Here is a 20,324-nt window from a genome sequence, read left to right on the forward strand (position 1 = left end):
ATTTTTTTTTTTTTTAATGATCAAAATGGCTGCCAGATATTCTCCTATATTCCTATCATAAATAGCCTACAGCAACAATACTCAACCTACAACCAGCAGACCAGCTGGCTAAATCTGGCCCCCGCTGGGTGGCCCCCCAAACATTTTCTAATTCACACAATAAATTGGTACTGGGATTTTTTGGTAATGTTAATATATATAGGCCTATGCATAAAAAACATCAACATTGGGCTTGTTGATAAAAAATAAAAAATAAAAAAATTGCCTTGTCTGGGCTCAGCTTTATATGCCCTGATATCCTAGAAATGCCCCTGTATACATGTGCATGTGTGTCCTGTCATTTTGCAAAAGGGGCCCTGGGCGACCCAAGCTGGCCTACAGTGTATGATGCCTTTGACTTGAAGAAAAAAAAAAAGTCACCGAGTTGTGGCCAAGTTATTAGAAACTGCATTAGGTTAGATCACATTTTTTAATTCATGGCTTTATGGTGTATAAAAGGTTTTCCCTTTTCTCCATGTAGGCCCAGTCTGTGCAGTGGGCGCCAAAGTTAAATGACGACTTGGACAGAAGATGTTGTTAAAATCAAATATATATAATTAAATATGTAATCTGATAATACTTTAATAATCGACATCAGATCTGACAGGATGTGAGTGTTTTTGTGACTTCCTGTACAGACTGAAGGCAGCTGGATACCAAAGTGACCGCTTTCTCTGTCTGTGCGCCCTGCAGCGGCTCCCTCTCCTCCACAAATTCTTCCACCCTTGTAGGGTCCTAGCTCCAGCTAGCTTTACCTGTGGCTCCCAGCAGCAGCAGGTGTGTCCTATATGACTAATCAGCGACGGTGCCTCGGTTTTAGTCAGCAGACCGTAATGTGGAGCTGAGAGTAAAAACTTTTCTCCTGTTGTTTGTTTATCGACAGATTTGACTGTAAAACTCGCCTCTAATTTTTCGGAGCCGGGGGACGTTCGTTTGGTTGTTTCCATCACTGTGTTTGTGTTTTATTTCTGACAGGTTGAGCACGTGAAAGAAGATGGACGGTAAATATTTCCTCATCATTTCATGTCCAAATGTTGATTTAATAACATGTTAGCTGTGTGAAGGTGTCGTTTGCATTAACATCATCTGTTTGCTTGGAGATAGGCTAATTTTACCCGCTGCTTCCTGTAGATGGAAACAAACAGCCGAACACATTTGGGAACGGACAGCAGAGAACTCAGCACCCCAGACCTTTCTTCATTGTCCAGCCTCCTTCTCAACCTTTCTACTTCAACACACACTGGCATATGAACAACCCATACGGTCACTTTGGTGTGCCTGGAGGTATCAGACTTTGTTTTGTTGTTGAAATCACCGAGCAGTGGTTGAAGAAGTGCAGAAGTAACAATATAACAATGCCACAGTGTAGAAATTCTCTGCTACAAGTATTCAAATCCTGATGTAAGTAAAAGTACAAATACATTAACAATAAACTATAAAGTACCAAGAGTAAAAGTAGTCATTATGCAGAATGTCCCATTAAAAAATATACATCAGTAAAGGATTATCTTAATCTATAATAATACATTGATTTATTAATTCTATTTAACATTTTTATGAGCCTGCAAAGTGTCTAGCAGCCAAAGTTGTCAAAGAAATGTAGTGCAGGAAAAAGTACAACATTTGAAACGTAGTGGAGTAGAAGTATACAGTAGCAGAGTATAGAAATACTGAAAAGTACAAGTACCAGTACCTTTTTAAAATAAAATAAAAACCTTAAAGGGACAGTTTACCACAACAACACATTCTCACTCCGACCTCGTCGTGTACCTATGTTTGATCATGGACTTTCCACATCGATATACGAGGTGCAAGATACTCTGTGTGCCTTGGTTGTTGATGTTTTGGGATGCTGTGTCAACTTCTGCCTGTTAGGCTACATACATTGTCTGTTTTCAAAATACACTTCCGTTATCAGAGGAAACATACAGTTTGCATAAGGTCGCTTTAAAAAACAACAACCAAAAAACCCAAAACGCACTACACCGGTACAACACAGCAAATTGATGTTTTTTTTCCCTTCAACAACAAAAGCACGTGGTTACATTTTGTCTACATGTGTATGTGGTTGGGTTTAGGAAAAACCGCCCCATTGGACTTTCGCCACCTTGACCTTTATGGCTGTCTCGCCACATGTTCCCCTGATGCTGCTGCGACTGGCCATGTATCATGCCGACATGAAAGTACAGGTTTCTTTGTTGGTGTCTGACGCCGAAAGTCACTGACCAAATGCCAGTTTTCGACGACTTCAGAGTGAGACCGGGTTGATCACAAAATCAAAAATGCATGTTTTTCCTCTCACCTGTTGTGCTATTGATCATTCACCAGTTGTTTTGGTGTGAGTTGCTGAGTGTTGGAAATATGGGCCATAGATGAAGGCTTCCTTCTGCTCTGTGATACAGTTGGCAGGTGTAGCTCAGTAGACAGATAATGTGTTTCTTTTTTGTGTGTGCTGTTGTTAAGATTTATGGCGTCTGTGCTCATCTCTTTTTTTTCTATTTTTTTTTCACTGGAACTGAGCCACAATGCTATAACACAACAATTATCACCAACTTTTCTTTTGGGTGGCAGTAATAATAAAGTATCAGGTGTTCTTATAGTATGTTCCATTTGCACTTGGAAGTCGGAATTTTTGTGTTCCCAGTTGGAAATCTTAACTGTAAAGCCAGCTGAAGTGGCATTTCCGACTGGGAAAGTTGGAGTTCCTCACCGACCGTGACCTAAAAATCTAATATGGCTGCTTCGTACATCAACATTCGTTAACGCTGTTGTGTTTGTTAGTACTAAACACAATCCAGTGGTCCAACTGCTATCTGTGGACGTGTTGCTACAGTCTTTGCATGCACAAAATACAATGTAGTGCATTACCTTACCTGGCTTGAACTGGTATTTCTAAAATATCTTGGTTTTCCGACTTGTTGTACTGAAACACAATCGTATTGAGTGTGACGTCATTCTCAGCTCCAACCTCCAACTTCTGAGGTAAATAGAATGCAGCATTTCTCCCAGGTTGTCATTTGTTGGGCGTTTTGTCACACCCCTTAGCATGTGATAGCGATGCACAGGGCACCCTCAAGCGCCTCATTGTAACACACAGTTGAAACACACTCATTCATTCATTTTCTGTAACTGCTTATCCTGTCAGAGGTTGCGGGGGTGCTGGAGCCTATCCCAGCTGACACTGGGCAAGGGGCGGGAGACACCCTCGAGTCACCAATTAACCTAGCCTGCATGTCTTTGGATTGTGGGAGGAAGCTGGAGAACTTGGAGAAAACCCACGCTGACGTGGGAAGAACATGCAAACTCTTCGAACCCCCCTCTCTGAGTTTGAACCAGGAACCCTCTGAGGCGACAATGCTAACCACTGCCTGTACAGTAATTATAATATGGTGAAACAGTTGTGGTTAGTTTTAGGCAACAAAACTACTTTGCTAGGTTTAAAAAAAACAATGGTCATGTTTTGGGTTCATATAAATACGTTTCGTACGTAATGTGATGTAAACACGTCACATGAGAGACGTCAGTGGCAACGACCTTTAACTTTATGTTAAAACACTTCGACTTTGGACTTTTGGCTTCAAATGGGACACAAACTGTGGTCTACTTGGTGAAAGTCTAGTTTTGTTTCAACACATCCACCTCCCCTTCCTCCTGCCCTACGCGGACGTTCTCGCTCTATACACAACATCACTTGCACTCAGCATCAAGTATTGCCACAGATGGGTTTACATTGGAGTTAGTTGAAAGGCTTGTCATAAAGATGCTAAAGGGTACCATCAGCGTCTATCACACAGTGAGGGACATGACAAAGTGTTGGTATTTGACGACCTGGGGATGAAAAAAAACAATTCCTGCATGAAACTGCTTGAAACAAGGTCTGTGGATTATCTTGAGTAACTGGGTCATGATTTCTGAAAAGAGACATTGCTGTTGAGTTGTTCAGATGTATTTTTTGGTGCTTTTGAGCACCACAAATCGAGTGCCAACTACAGTTGCAATCAAATTATTCAACCCCCATTGCATATTAGGCCTACTGGCAAAATGTACAATTTCTCAGCTGTTTGCAATAAACAGATTACACAAGAACTGTTTAAGTAGTTCAATGAAACCAATATTACAAGGGTTTTGATCCAAGTTCAACACAAAATGCTATTTTTAATGACTACTGCAGTCTCAAAATTATTCAACCCCTTCATGACAAGTATCTTCAGTACTTAGTAGAGCACCCTTTTACTGTTATGACCTGCTGCAAACGTGATGCATAGCCAGACACCAGCTTCAGACAATGTTCCTGAGGAATCTTAGCCCATTCCTCATGGGCAATGGCCTCCAGTTAAGTAATATTCTTGGGTGTGCGTTTTGCAGCCGCCTTCTTCAAATCCCACCAGAGATTTTCTATGGGGTTCAAGTCAGGCGACTGTGACGGCCACTCTAGAATCTTCCATTTCTTCTTCTGAAACCAAGCCTTGGTGGACTTTGAGGTATGCTTGGGATCATTATTCTGTTGGAAGGTCCAATGACGCCCAAGCTTCAGCTTCCTCACAGACAGCATGACGTTTTCACCTAAGATTTCCTGATACTTGACTGAATCCATCGTGCCCTCCACACGCTGCAGGTTTCCAGTGCCATGGGCAGCAAAGCAGCCCCAGAGCATCACTGAGCCACCGCCATGCTTCACTGTAGGCAGGGTGTTCTTTTCAGCGTATGCTTCATTCTTCTTCCTCCAGACATACCGCTGTTCCATAGGCCCGAAAAGTTCCAGTTTTGTTTCATCGCTCCACAGAACAGAATTCCAAAACTTCTGTGGCTTATTTATATGGTTTTGAGCATATTGGAGCCGACTTTTCTTGTGCTTTTGGGTCAGTAGTGGTGTACGTCTTGGAGTCGCGGCATGGAGCCCTTCAGTGTTTAGTATGCGCCTTATTGTACAAACTGAAACCTCAGTGCCTGCTGCCACCAAGTCTTGCCGCAGGTGTTTTGCAGTCACTCGAGGGTTTTTGACCACTTGCCTCCTCAGGAATCTGGTGGCAGCCGCTGACAGTTTCCTCTTTCTGCCACGTCCAGGTAGTGTAGCCACTGTTCCTTTAACTTTGAACTTGCGAACTATGCTTCCAGCTGTATCTCTAGGAACATTCAGAGCTTTTTCTATCTTTTTGTATCCTTTTCCTTGTTTGTGCAAGGCAATGATTTCTTCTCTGAACTTTCTGGACAATTCTTTTGACTTAGCCATATTTCTAACATGCAATCAAATGTCACTCTCAACAAACCCCTAGCCAGTCCAGGTATTTATGTGTTCTGTCTCAAGCACACCTGAACTAATGAAGCCCTTGATTAGTTGCACCAGGTGTGCTTGAAACAGGGGGTTGAATAATTTTGAGACTGCAGTAGTGGTTAAAAGTAGCATTTTGTGTTGAATTTGGATAAAAACCATGATAATATTAGTTTTATTAAACTATTTCAACTGTTCTTGTCTACTTTGTTTATTGCAAACTGCTGAAAAATTGTACATTTTGCCAATAAGCCTAATATGCAATGGGGGTTGAATAATTTTGATTGCAACTGTAGTTCAATTATATTGGAGAGAAGTCAGACTTCTCTACGACCAATATCTTCAACACTTGGCAATTTAAACCTAAACAATCTAGACTAATGAGTAGCACTATAGGTAAGAGAAAATGTATTGTTCTCCATTACATTCCACCACTGTTGACCACTAATGATTCCCTGAAATGTCACTTGTATGTTTACACTCCCAGGTTTTAACTTTGGCCGTCCCTGCATGCACCCACACCAGTACATGCCCTTTCCTGGGTTTGTTTTCCCACATGCCCCGATATATCCGATAGATTACAGGCGAGTGTTTGAGCCTCGCTTCTACGCCCCTGCCTGGAATGACATGCTTCGCCATCAGCAGCACTACTCACAGCCTTACGGGCGTCGAGAAACAACCTGCTCAGAGGCTCAAACCGACCCAAACGATGCCATAATCAAACTAAGAGAGTGCCTGGAAAAAATGCAAGCCACTGAGCTGCAAGGTGCTGAGAGAGAGCTCGACTCTGGTGTCGCCTCACAGACCTCGGGGATGTTTTCTCAAGCAGAAGAGAAGAAGAGTGAAGAGCAGGGTGATATCCTGCCTTCAGTGCCTGATGCGGAGTCTCCAGCTGGGATCTTTGGTGTCTCCACTACAGCAGTGTATGACGGTGAGTCCAGCCAGAGAAGCTTAGATGTCCTGAGCCCTCCGGGATGCTGGTCAGCAGAATTGGAAGAGGAGTTGCCTCTGGATAGCTCCTCTGTTCATGAAGAGTGTCCTGAGCTGGAGCAGCCGGCAAAAGACGAACACTTCCTCCCTACTGAAGAAGCAGAAGTTGTGGATATCCAGTCAAATATCTCAGCGACTGATGCAAGTGTTCCCAAATGTGACACTGAAGAGCTCCTTAGGCAGAGAGTGGATCCAGTCCTGCCCTGCTTTTCCTCTTCCACCAGTCCTCTGGTGCTCAAAGATGCTGAAAGTGGCGACAGAGTCTCCAAGACGGAACATCAGAAAGCTGATCCAAGCTACAAGATCCTCAAGCTGCCTTTGGAGAGAGTTTCGACACCTGGAGGTGCTGCAGCCAGCGGCGTCTGCCCCTCTGCTGCTCCCTACTACTACAATTACCTCTCCATGCAGACCACTCATGAGCGGACGAGCGTTCTCAGTCTGTCTCTGGATGAGCTTTCCTCCAGGGATGAGATGTTCTCCACAGATCTGGACGATGCAGATATTTTCCCTAAACATGTGTATACAGGCAGGAGGCTTGCAGAGGTTGTAACTGGGTCTCCACAAACTGCTGATAAAGTAGAAGTGTGGCCGCCAGGTTCAGAGAGATTCATGTGTGCCTGCTGTGGGAAAAGCCTCGCAAAAGGGGTGGGAAGGAGCAAAATCCACAGCTTCAAGGTGTCCAGAGAGGAAGCAGAGGACTCTGAGGAGGAAAGCAGTTTTGGGAGAGGGTGTGAGCAGCCAGTCAGAGTGGTTGTGAGGAAGCATTCTGCACCCAGGAAGCCTCATTCTCTTCCGCCAAGACTTGCTGCAAAATCCCGGTATAAGAGAGGCCAATACAAAGACCCCTCAGATCCAGTGAACCAGGAGGAGGGTCGTGATCTTTGTAAGCAGGAACCAGCTGATGATGAGATGGTAGAGATGGCTGGCGGTGAGCTGCGGTGCAGCAAACAGTGTCTGGGTAAGTCTCTGCCAGGAATATTTCTTTGGTGGACTTGATGATTTTCTGTGCTCTGTTAACAGACATTTTTTACTCTTGTTGTTTAACCATGTTAGAGATATTTACTGAAAGTACGAACTGTTTCATAGACAGACTCCGCAGAGAGGCCCTGACCAAGTCAGACCAAGGCAGGTGGGGAGATGGTGACATGATTCCCAGGAGGAGACAAGTGACCCCTCTGCAACGACAAGGTTGAATTTAGTCACGCACAATCTCAGTCTTCTCCTGCACCAACAAAATTAACAGAGGAAATTATTATGCAACTCAGAAATGATCAAAAAGCATCAATCTGCCCAAACAGCCCGTGCAACATAATTAGAATTTGGCAGCCAAGTTAGAACAGTTTTGCTCTTACATTTATAATTTAATTTACTCCTTTTATGTTTGTGAAATGCTGATGGACCACACAACCTGAAGTTGGGAGCTCACTACACAGTATAAAAGCCCCAAACCACCATCTGCTTTAAAGATTATTTCAGAATCAGAAGTACTTTATTGATCACTCTATGCAATCAAGCATAGAGAAACTGTAAGGACAAAAGGAAACTGAAATAAGAAGTAGGCCTATGTTGAAATGTGTGCATTATGCTACAATCATGGATGGAATGCTTAACAGGCCAACTGAGCACAAGCTATATCCACAATCACTCCCTTTATTTGGTAGCTACTGCATTATATTTACTTCTGAGTTTGTTTTCTTTCTGTCCAAAAGATTTAATTTGTAAAGAAGCTCTGGGTGGAGCCTCTAACCTGACACTCTTACAGTTAACATTGCAGACTGATCTGAATGAAGTTATTTTTATTAAGATTTTTACACACATACAACAATGATCATAAAATGTTCATGCGTGTTAAAAAGAACAGTAAGTGCTGAGTTTTGACAGAGATGGTTAGCAAACTACTGAATCAATGTGAACTAAAGGTGTAGAAGAACAAAACAAAAAGCAGCGGTAGTGATGACATGCATTCTCATTTTCTGAAATTAACAGGTTTCAGCATTTTGATAAATTGTTTTGTTTTTCCTCCAATACAATATATCTCAGCCTCTCTCCCCCTCTCTCAGCAAGGTAGGGTGCAAGAATTACATTAAGTTTAGTTGAACATTTAAAGACAGAAAGTGTGAGCTGCGATAATCAATATTTAATATGTGTTTGTCCGCTTTAAAACTTTGAAAATGTTCCAGGCTAAACTTGTTTGATTGTCCTGAGGGGTATCAAGACGTGGTGTGGTGCTGTATACAGTGGTGGAAAAAAGTTTTCGGACACCCTTAAAATTTTACACAATCTCAAATATTATCATGAAATATTTGTGGAAAAATCTTTTTTGTGTTTCAAAAGGTGTGGCTGCATTAGACAGATACAAACAAATACAAATTATATTTTTTTGTTTATTGTTTACAAGAAAAACTAACAAAACTAAATTCTTGACAGTTTCAATATGTCAGTTCTCAACATTGTCGGTATCAAAGCCAACAAATAACAGAGAATGTGTTCAAAACTGAACAAAAAATAAATAAACCATCACATCATCAAATTAATATTTAGTAGTCCTGCCATTGGCACGTAGTAGAGCTCTAATCCTGGCTGGCATGTTCCCCACGAGCCTTTCACACTGTTGAGGGGTAATCTTGTCCCATTCTTCTTGAATTACTGCTTTTAATTCTTCTAAATTCTTTGGTTTATGCTTTGAAACAGACCTTTTGATAATCCACCACAGATTTTCAATGGGGCTCATGTCCGGGGATTGAGCTGGCCACTCTAAGACCTGGATACTGTGTTCCTGCGGCCAAGTTCTACTGGCCTTGGATGTGTGGCAAGGGCATTATCTTGTTGAAACATCCAGTTTTTACCTCGACGGAACAGTGCAGCGCAGAAGGGAGCATGTGGGTTTTAGAATGGTACAATACTTGGTAGAGTTCAATGTGCCATCACAGACAGTGAGATGACCAACGCCAGCAGCACTCATGCATCCCCAAACCATGATACTGCCTCCACCATGCTTGACAGTAGGTACTGTACATGCTGGAGATAATGCTTCGCCTGGCCTCCTGCGTGCCCTCACATTAGTAGGAGGAAGATAAAGCTGGAAACTGGACTCATCTGACCACAAAATCTTCTTCCAATTCCTGGCTGTCCAGTTCTTGTGTGCCTGGGCCCAACGACGCCAGGCTAACCTCTGTCTCTCATTGATCAGGGGCTTCTTGATAGCCTTGTAGGACCTTAAGCCATGATCTAAAAGTCGGCCACGTACAGTGCGGGTGGAACACTGGACACCAGTTTGGTTTGACCACTGCTGCTGAAGCTCCTGTGATGTCATTTGGTGGTTTTGCCTGCACATGCAGATCAGGATGCGGTCATTTTTTGCTGAAGAAACCCTTGGACGCCCAGATCTTGGTTTGTCTTCCAAGCTGTTGGTTCGTCTGTATTTCTGCAGAGTGTATCCAACTGCTGAAGGACTGCATCTGCACTTCCTGGCTATCTGGCGGCAGCTGTACCCTTCCTGGCTGAGAATCTTTATCTTCAGGCGTGTTTCCTGCGTTAGGTTCCTTGTTTTAGCCATTTTTGTGTCTGAAGAACTTTCAAATGTGCTGGCTTTATGTTGACACGAAGCTTGGCAACAAAAATTGTGTCTTTTAATAAAAAGAACGACCTTCATCACTGGTACCAAAATGACCCAATACTCAAAATTTCTTATGTATTTTTATGGAACCAATCAATTTTAAGTTTTTAATGGTTTTAGGATTTATTTAGTATTTTGGCTGTGACTGTACTAAAAGAAATTGCACTTGAAGACCTAAGAGTGATTCTTAATGCAGCATTTCACAAATGCATGGGGTGTCCAAAAACTTTTTTCCACCACTGTACATTTTGCTGTGATTTTCTTTTTAATTCATAGATATAATGCATGCTTCTTCTCATTCTTGAAATGTTTCCATTGTTTTGCCTCTGGTATTTATTGTGCTCACTTGTCCACTGGATAGAGAGGAGCAGTCAGAGGAAAGTGATGTACCAAAGGCCAAGAGATGAGGATGAGGATGATGATGATGATGATGATGATCTGCCACCATCACACTGGGAAAGAGGTTAACTTGTTATTTTCTTTTCCAACACTGGTAACACTGACCTGACTATCACTTTTCTTTTGAATTTGTTTTTACTTTTGTCTTTTTCAGGCTCTATGACAAGAGGAGAACCAAGATGTTAATGTCCCAAAAGTGTATTGAACTGTAGGTAAAATGCTAACGGGACTACACACAAGAGCATTGTTATTGCATAAATATACATTTCATACATTTCATATGTTCAAACTTCTGTGTTTAATGACATGTTGTCTTTCCTCCTCAGGTCCCCCCACAAGTTGTAATTGTTCCAGGAAAATGTGTTATGTAAATATTTAGCGCACCAGGTGAAATGCACTGCACAAGAAGCATATTTTTGTTTAGACAAAAGTTCAAGAAAAAAAGTTTTTGCAGTGATACTGCCTTGCACTACCCATAATTTATAATTTTCACAAAAAGAAAAATGGGCTGAGAGGTTCTAGATTGTTGTCAAAAGAAATTGCAGATGATGTTGTGCCACAATTCGGGGCCAGTCCAATAAAATATTGTTATTAGTTAAACTTTGTGTTGAATCAATTGAAATCATAACATCTTGTAACTGCTGGCATTATAGTCAGAAGAAATTTAAATCGTTCAGTGTCCATCTTTGTTGTTACTGGTTGGGCCGGGTTATTCAGAAGTAATCAGATCGGATTTCAGCTATCTGACTGGATCAAATAGTGAAAATGGGTTGTCCAAAAGAAAACAAGGATTCTAAAATTGGACTGAATCACATAATTCAGTCTTGGTTATAATCTGGAACAGTATGTGTTGTTCAAAAGTTTTTTAGTAAGAATGTGATACCCATCAAAATATTCACTAGCAAAGACCACACCATTAACAAGATGCATTTAAAGGTTTTATTCAAGAAGAAACATGACTGATGTGCAAGGCTTGGACTGCTTGTAGCTCATGCCCTTTGCCAGATACATTGTGGGGAAGCTTGACAGGGAATAGCACCTGGGCACGACATACACCTTCAGGACCCTACGTAGAGTAAAGGAAAAAAGGAAGAAGAACGGCATGTGAAAGAGGGGCGAAGAATCCAAGAGCGGAACAGGAGGAACGGGTTTGGTGGGTATTCATGCAGGAAGTGACACGGTTGAGGTGTGATCCTGCTTCTGAAATTCTGCTAGATTGTTTATAGAAAAAACAGTATTATCCTGATCCCAGCAGAAGGGTCCATTTCAGGAACAAAATGCAATAAAACTTTTAAATTTTTAAACTTTTTAATATATATATTTATTATTATTTTATTTTTTGAATTTGATTTAACTGTTACAGTAATAAAGTAGCCTTTCAATTAAGCCTTTCAGATTAGTTCTTTAAAAAAAAAATAAAACAAAAAGATTTTGTCATCATTCTGATTCAGATTATCATTTTTAAACAACTGGGTCCTGGGGTGTATTCAAAGACAGGATTTCTGGTTTACATGTACTGTATCTGAACAGCATTGAGTAATACCAGACAGCAGTTTAGGGTTTTGCTCACCTTGGATTTTACGCTTGAAGCATCAGATGTTACTCTACCAGTATGCCTGCACAGCTGTTATTTCGACCTTACAGCAGCCTTCAACACCATCAACCCCACAATTCTCTCCCACCTTGAATCCTCTCTCAGCATGACCAGTACTGCCCTCTCCTGGCTAAGGCCATACCTCACAAACTGATAGCTGTTCATCAACATAATCAACTGCACTTCCTCCCTTGCTCCTCACACCAAAGGTGTCCCCCAGGGTTTGGTGCTTGGTCCTCTCCTATTCATCCTTTACATGCTCCCTGTGGGTAACATCATTCACAGCCATGGTCTCAACTTCCACTGCTATGCCACTGATGTCCAGCTCTACATCTCCACTAAATCTATCACCACTGAAACTCATTCCACTCTGACTACCTGCCTTAATGAAATCAAATCTTGAATGCAAGCCAACTTTCTTAAACTGAACGGTGAAAATTTTGACATAATCATCATTGGTCCATTCAAAACTTCTGCCCCACCATTTTTAATTTCACTCAGCATTCCTTTTCAACAACCAGGGGCATAAATCCCAGGGGGGACGGGGGGACATGACTCCCCCTTCAGTAAAGCTGTACCCCCCTAGAATCATTTGAGACACAATAATTTTTGAACAATGCAGTAGTATTTATTAAAAGCACAATGTAAGCGGTGCTCATTATTATAATAATAATAATAATAATAATAATGTGCTATTTAAATCTTAAAAGATTTAGTCCTCCCCTCCCATTTCTAGTAGTGGTATATCCCACATTCTTTCCAAAGGGTGGGGCTGCTTGGCAGCAGTAGCAGCGTGTGGCTGGAACCGCTGTCCACATCGAGCATCACAGGGTAAGATGTTCACTCACACAGACACAGTTTAACTTACACAAGTTACAACACATCCCATTTACTGTTACAACAAGCCCCAGGCCCAGGCAGATAATATAAACTGTCTGCAACATTTCTCCTGCATTGTTCAAAAGCCTACTCAATTACAAGTGCTGCTAAGCTAAAAGCTAATGATTAAGCTCAGAGTTTAGTGATAGAGAGGACAGGACAAGAGCAGTCAGTGGTGGAGCAGCTTGTAGCTAATGGGTACCTGTCTGTAGGCTCTCCACCTGTCAGTGAGACAAACATGAAAGACGTGCAGATGAGGAGCGGTCATTACGCACGACTATTACGCACGACTATTACGCGCGGTTGTGACGGAGCGTAGCTAATGGGTACCTGTCTGTAGGCTCTCCACCTGTCAGTGAGACAAACATCAAAGACATCCAGACAAGGAGCGGTCATTACGCGCGACTATTACGCGCGGTTGTGACGGAGCGTAGCTAATGGGTACCTGTATGTAGGCTCTCCTCCTGTCAGTGAGACAAACATCAAAGACACGCAGACGAGGAGAGGTCATTACGCGCGACTATTACGCGCGGTTGTGATGGAGCGTAGCTAATGGGTACCTGTCTGTAGGCTCTCCTCCTGTCAGTGAGACAAACATCAAAGACACGCAGACGAGGAGAGGTCATTACGCGCGACTATTACGCACGGTTGTGAGGTGCGCAGCGGCAGATCTCACAGCACACTGTTTATAAACCACTTTACCAGTTTAATTGCAGGAAATGTTTAGTTTTAGTTTTAGTTTTAGTTTAGTTAGTATAAACATTCACTCTGCCTGTTGGAGAGATAGAGAGAAGATTAAAGCGTCAAATTGCGGTAAAAGATGCTGTATAAAAGACAGGCTACAACTTTTTTTCCTTGTCTCCCCTGGAATCATTCTCTAAAATTTTACTGTTTATTGTCCCCCCTAACTATGAAATGGGATTTTCGCCCCTGTCAACAACCTCTGAGCAAATTTTGACAGCAACCACTCCTTTGAAAAACCTGTCAATTAAATCACCAGTACTGCCTTCTTCCATCTAAAAAACATAGCTCATCTCCACCCAGTGCTCTCCCCTCTGTTGCCAAAACTGAGATACATACCTTCATCACATTCAGAATTGACTACTGTTCGTTAGATATGGCGGCAGCAGGAAATGACTCTTCATTTGCAGAACCAGGTGCGATTTACACCGATCAGCCACAACATTAAAACCACTGACAGTGAGAGGTAAGTAACACTGGTCACCTTGTTTAGAAGCAATGTTCTGCCGGGAAACCTTTGGTGCTGACATTCATATGGATACCACCTGACACATAGCACCCACCCAAACACCAATAGGCCCATTTCCACTGCAGGAACTTCGGGGTAATTTTACGGGGCCGGGGCCGTTGGTGCGTGTCTCCACCGCAGGAACCACCCCCAAAGGACAGAGTTCCAGAACTTTTGTGGGGCTAAACAAGTCCCTGCCTCGGAGTAGGTACTCAGAACGGCCCCGAAAGACTCCTGGCTGGGGCTTGGGGATTACTTGGTGCTGATTGGATATACTCAAGGAGGGATAGGACGACAACAGAAAGCAACAAAATAGCCGGCATTTTTAAAACTCAGCAGACGAGGGTTAGCTCGTTCATATAGCTTCCGCCGCCATGTAAAAAAAACCCTCACTAAATGGCCCGTGAAAAAAATATTCTTTCCAGCGGATATCTTATTTACAAGATGATTGAGCTAGCAAAGCAGTTTTGTGTTGATATGTGTGGTATGTATTCAGTTATGGGAAGTCACGATGTCTAGAAAGCATCAGTTAACAGCAGCAGCAAAGCTAACATCAGGACATCATCTGTTAAAAGCCTCCTGTTGTCGGATTCGGCATGAAACTACTCCAGTTAGCTCAATCATGTTGTAACTAAGACATCCGCTGGAAAAAATATTTTTTTCACGGGCCATTTAGTGAGTTATTACACACACCGCTAACGGCTAACGGCGCCCCTACGTCGCCCCGGTCAAAATGGTCGCGCAACGATTACGTCACATCCAGAGGCAGCCCGTAACTTTACAGGAACCTTCCTCATACTCCGTTCTCTCAGTGGAGACACGGCGGTTGAGAGGGCCGAACGAGAGGACGTTCCTGTAGTAGTTCCTGCCCCCCAAATAGTACCAGGAACTTCTAAAGTGAAAACGGGCCTATTGTAGACCAAATACCTAACTTCAGGCCCCCCCAACAGGACAACACACCATGCCACACTGCAAATAATAACCGCAGTGCCCAAAGTACAGCCTCACAGAATTGATTGTCTAGGCCACAACTAATATTTTTTTTCTTCTGCTTTGAAAGGTTATGGTATACCAGTGATGCCCCACTTTCAGCCAAATCCCTACATGGAGCCACCTGGCTTTGTTGTCCCCCATACCCATTTCCATTTGACGGACTACCGACGCATGCTCAACCCTCAGTATTACCAGACCATGGCCTACCACTCCCGCAGGTTCCGCTACCAGCACAACAACCAGACCAGAGAAATGACCAGCTCTGAGATGCAAACAGAGCCACTGTCTGCAACCCAGTGGACCAGCACTCCAGGTTCCAATGAAGTTGGGGCCTCCAGTGGCCTCCCAGTCCCCAGCAGCGACAGCAGCCCCACTGTCCTCACCGGTCAGCCGCTCTTACCAGCCTTGGCTGTGCAGAACGGGGATAATTCTCTGGAGCTTAAGGACACAGTGCCCACTTCCACCACCAGGATGCCACCAAATGGCAGCTTTGTGATTCAGACAGAGGAGGTGAGGATTGAGTGCTGCACCACACCAGTGGGACTGCAACTCCTGCACGCTCATGAGACTGCAGAAGTATCCCACAGCTTTTCCCAAGACGTCGTCCAGTGCAGTAGCTCTGTCCTCCAGGGTCGTGTGCTGCAGGATGAGGGACAGTGCCTTCCTGCAGACCAGTCAGAGCAGGCACTCCAAGCTTGTCCTGACATCCTGTTAGTGGGGACGCCAAGCAGTGGTGAGAAGATCCCTGCTCTGGAGGAGTCCAGGAACCAGATGGACCCTGTGACTGCTGCCTCTGATCACATTGGTTCCAGAGTGGCAGCTCACAGTGACGTTCAGGAGGCGAGCAGTGAGAAGGATCTGAACACATCATCCAAGAATCTTCATGTGAAAGTCGTTCGTCTGCCCTTCGACCCCAAGTACCTCGATGAGCTGTGGAAGATGGAGTCCACTGTTTGGTCAGTGGAGGAAACTGTGATTCCCTCCCCTGACTCGCTGATCCAAAATGGCCACACAGAGTCTCATGATGAAACACTGGTTGGTGAAGCTGAAGTGCCCTCAGCAGATGTACTGACGGTGAGAGAGGAGGCTGCTGTAGAAGAGGTTGTCCCCATGACTGAGATGCCTCCTCTGGCAGAGGATGAACTGGAGGACATAGTTCCCACTGTGGAAGAGGGTTCTACAGTTGAGATGGTGTCTGAAATTGATATGTGCACCGTGATGGATGTTCCTGTTTCAGAGTACGCTCCTATGACTGAGCTGACCCACACAGAAGAGGTGGCTCTTGCACCCAACTTGCCGTTGTTGGATAATTCACCTCTTAAGGCAGAAAAAAACCAACATAGACGAGAAACAAACGTCCAAGATCACCAAGACACTTCATTTGAATCATTGCCCGCCTACCTCCCTTCAACCAGCTGGCTTGCTGATTTTGATAGTGTGTACTGCAGCAAGATGCCACCAACTCCCAAGAAGCACAACAGACCTCAGAGCAGCCGTGTGTTAGATGTGCCAACCAGAAGAAGAAAACTAGATCTAGACTACAAAGAACAACCTACCGTCCGCAAGCCAAAAGAAAGGTACAAACCCAAAGGGAAGGTGGATCGGAGAAGCCTCTCTGACCATGAATGCTGTCTTAACAGAAATCTCAATGAGAATGCATTCACCCCCTGTGCATCCAGGAGGGAGCGACTTTGCTCCAGATGTCTGGCAAAAAGCAGTATCTGCACGCCTGTCAGTCCAGGACTCGACGGTCACTCCATAAAAAGAAAAGCTGTTCCTTTCCAACAGTGGAGTGACTTACCAACATGTGAAGCCTGTAAATTTCACTCCAAGAAACATCTGATGAGAAAAGGCTCCGGTCCTGATGTCCGTGGCCCTCATCACGGACACAACAGTGAGGGGGAATCTTCTGAGAATGGCGCATGTCGCTGGAGGTCGTCTGATCATCTGAGGAAGCACAACAAGAGACCACTAGCTTCCAAGCAAAATGTGGAGAAATGTCCTGCAGCGATGTACCCAAAGCTGAGGGAAAGGAACTGTGTGTGCAATGAGCCACAGCATCAGACTGTCGTATGGGAGAAGCTGCGCCACTGTCCCCATGGCAACGCCATCCGAGAGATGGACGAGAACTGTGCCGTGCCAGTTTCCCTCCAGGACAAATGGAGGACAATGGATCAGATTTACCTGACACACAGATGGCGAACAGGTAAACAAATGTTTTTTACTTTGATATCAGGAGGATTAAGCCTTAACATGCTGCTCTGTAAGTAAATGTACAACTTCTCACCTGACAGAGAGGTCACAGAAAGCAGTGATTCCTAACCCTGACAGTGACAGCGCCAAGAATGAAGCCAGATCACCACATTTTAAAAAACACAAGAAATCACAACCACAGTCACAAGGTTTGATTTTGGTATTTTACTTTACTGTACTGTAAATTCAGCTTAACATCATTTAAATCAAAATTTTCACAGAGGAACGGAGCCTTTGAGTGCAGAAAAATGAGCGTTAAATATATTAAAGGAATACTTCACCCCTCTAATGACCAGTGTATATCAATAACTTACTCTGTGTTACTTAATTTATGAAGAAACATTTGCTTTTCTCGCATTCCTTCACAGTCAACGAAGAATCCAAAAAGGGCATTAAAGTCATAGGTGAGAGCAGGTTACAACAGCAAAACAATGGAAACATCCATTTACAAACTCACACAACTAGTGCAGTATAATCACAGCCTCATTCAGTCATATGTTCAGTACTCGCCAAACATAGTCCTTTCCACAAGGGAGCATAACAGAAAGTGAAACTTAATTTATGTTTGCTTCAAAGCTGGACTCTACTGACAAAAAAACCAAAAAAAAAACCTCCCTGAACGTTGGAGTTACTGGTCGACCACTGCCTCGATCAGTTAGTTTATGTTATTGACTATGTTTTTGACTCTGTTGGGTCTAACTAACTTTAAAACACCCAAGTCACACAATAATGCAAATAAACTAATTGATTAAGTCAGTGGTAGACCAACAGCTTCTGTATTCAGCGAGGTAAAATACTGTTTTTGTCAATGGAGTCTGGCTTTGAAGAGAGCAGAGATAAGTTTAATTTTTTGTTCAGTTTCCTGTCAGAAAGGGCTGTCTGTTTGGGAGGTACTGAGCATACGACTGGAAAAATGAGACTTGGATTAAACTGCATGAGTTGTGTGAGAGTTTGTAAACGGATGTTCTCATATAATGTTGCTGTTGGACCCTCATGACTTGATTCATCATGAATCTTTCTCTGTTTTTGGATTCTTCGTTTACCAGAGGCATGCGAGGGGAAATGTTTTTATCTCACTTCAACATAACACTGGGTGAGTAATTGATGCACAAATGGTCATTTGATGGGTGAGGTATTCCTTTAATGTGTGCACAAATACAGGCACTAAATAGCGAGAAGAACATAGAAAAACATGATAAATTGGTCTCAACATAAACTGTCACTTTCTGTGTTCTCGATCTCATTTAGTGTCTGTATTTGTACACAAATCTTAAATCTTTTCACCTCTCTACATACTACTGACGTGTTTGAGAAGACTGTCTTCACTACTTCCTGTAAATTAAGATCTAAAACCTTTTCACTTTGCATTTATTATAGATCATCATGCCTATTTATACACCTACTGACATAATTTGCATGTTCACAGTGCAGTTTTCAGAGAACTCTTGCCCCTAGTCTTCCTCCCCAAGAGCCTTCAAGATTCAGAGAGGTTGAAGACAAGGTTTGAATTTGATTGTAAATACATAAAATTATAACTGTTGTCACATGGACCTGAGCATGAAATGCATCAAGAGGTGTGTCATCAGGCAAGTTAGGGAACAACATCAACGTATAGATCCTTAACTTTGATAAATAGGGTGGAAAAGCATGATTGGCAACCAGTGGAGCAGAGGTAGAAAAATTCTGTAAAGCAATACACAGTGCGGATGAAATATTTAACACGTTGTGTAATGTGTGTGTTTTTGTTTTTTTTTTCTCTGCAGGAACTCATAGAAAAGACACAAGATGCTAATTTGCACAAGAGCACAATTCAACAAAGTGAAAAACACACTTTTTTAAACAATGTGCACTTTATTTAAATTATTTTCACCTAAGTTAATTGTTAAATAAATCACAATGTTCACTATTTATTAACATTAAAATAAACACAACTTTATAATACATGGAGTATTTGAGTTTTGTTTGTTTTGCAGTTCCTGTTTTCCTAGTACTGTTATAATGTTTGGGGAGTAAATCTGATGTAATAATTGTATTTGTACACTAGATGGAACTATTTCTATATTATTATAAAACCAATCAGGCCATTGTATTATTGAACTGTGTCTTTGACGCATGCATTAATACTGCATAGATCACAGAAAAACTTAGTGTCTTAGAGTCTTATATAATGTGAATTTAAATGTAAATCCACAAAAGTCAGTAATGAAAAGTTTGGAGGGTTAGAAACTAAACCACATGCAGTCTGACAATTTATTTCCTCAGGTGGACACTGTTGCATTTTCCTTTTTGTCCTTTTTATAACAAACTCATTTAATCTCTGAAGTGAACATCTGACAGCTTTCATCTCTGATCTGCACATAATTCATTAAACATGCCGCTGTGATCACATATTTGCATAAGACCTTTTAGGTGACAGTCTTATCTGGAATGACTCAGTGAATGTTAAGGTGTTAATCATCGTGTTCAGGTGAGTCTGGTGGTCTCACAGTGGGATCAAAGCGCTGACCTTTTGATTACAGAGTTGCATGTAGCCTCTAATCTTCAGCTGCTCCTTAATAAGGACAGTAACATGAACAAAGAGACAAAATGGAATAAATTCGGTAACATCTGATTGCTGGGAAAATATCAAATCAATTATCTGTTTAATAAAAAGTCAGTTTCAAAGCAGTTTCGCTTGTTTTTTTCCCCTTGAAATGAGGCTTGCAGTGTGGCTTCCGGTCAATATTTATCTTCCACTTTGGTCCGACTAAAATATCTTTACAGCTTTAGGATGAATTATCATGACATTTTACATTTTTTCACGGTCCCCAAAAGGTGAATCCTCTTATTTTTCCATAAGGCGTCACCATGAGGCAGATATTTGTGGTTTTGGAGTGAAATGTTTCTAAAACTGTCGGATGGGTTGATATGAAATTATGGTCACACATTTACATCCCCCTCAGGATGATTCTCTGACTTTTTCTTTTGTGCCATCATCAGGTCAGGCATTTAACTTGTACAGTACTTTGGTTTATGACCAAATATCTGCAGGACTAATAACTTT

At 42.5% G+C, this 20,324-nt stretch overlaps 2 protein-coding genes across 9 annotated transcripts in view; both read left to right on the forward strand.

Moving 5' to 3' along the window:
- The window catches only part of buc (bucky ball), a 13,170-nt gene extending 2,305 nt beyond the window's left edge, over positions 1-10,865 (forward strand). For 2 of the 7 annotated variants that reach the window (XM_049565167.1, XM_049565168.1), the window contains exons 2-8: positions 1,015-1,040; positions 1,171-1,323; positions 5,796-7,256; positions 7,385-7,486; positions 10,276-10,377; positions 10,468-10,521; positions 10,640-10,865. In XM_049565167.1, the coding sequence (XP_049421124.1) occupies positions 1,034-1,040; positions 1,171-1,323; positions 5,796-7,256; positions 7,385-7,486; positions 10,276-10,377; positions 10,468-10,499 (1,857 nt within the window). In that variant the 5' untranslated portion in view covers positions 1,015-1,033 and the 3' untranslated portion in view covers positions 10,500-10,521; positions 10,640-10,865. The other 5 variants (XM_049565165.1, XM_049565163.1, XM_049565164.1 and 2 more) reach the window with 5 other exon arrangements.
- A 4,153-nt stretch (positions 10,866-15,018) lies between these two features.
- buc2l (bucky ball 2-like) lies at positions 15,019-19,151 on the forward strand. 2 transcript variants are annotated; one of them, XM_049565115.1, is made up of 3 exons: positions 15,019-17,234; positions 17,323-17,430; positions 19,045-19,151. In XM_049565115.1, the coding sequence occupies exons 1-3, from the start codon at positions 15,113-15,115 to the stop codon at positions 19,071-19,073; spliced, it is 2,259 nt and encodes a 752-aa protein (XP_049421072.1). In that variant the 5' UTR covers positions 15,019-15,112; the 3' UTR covers positions 19,074-19,151. The 2 variants fall into 2 exon arrangements, with proteins under 2 accessions (XP_049421072.1, XP_049421073.1); XM_049565116.1 differs by lacking the exon at positions 17,323-17,430 and having other exon boundaries at positions 19,045-19,087.
- The last annotated feature ends 1,173 nt before the right edge of the window (positions 19,152-20,324 follow it).

This window comes from Epinephelus fuscoguttatus, linkage group LG21 (assembly GCF_011397635.1).
Source record: "Epinephelus fuscoguttatus linkage group LG21, E.fuscoguttatus.final_Chr_v1".
NCBI lineage: Eukaryota > Metazoa > Chordata > Actinopteri > Perciformes > Serranidae > Epinephelus > Epinephelus fuscoguttatus.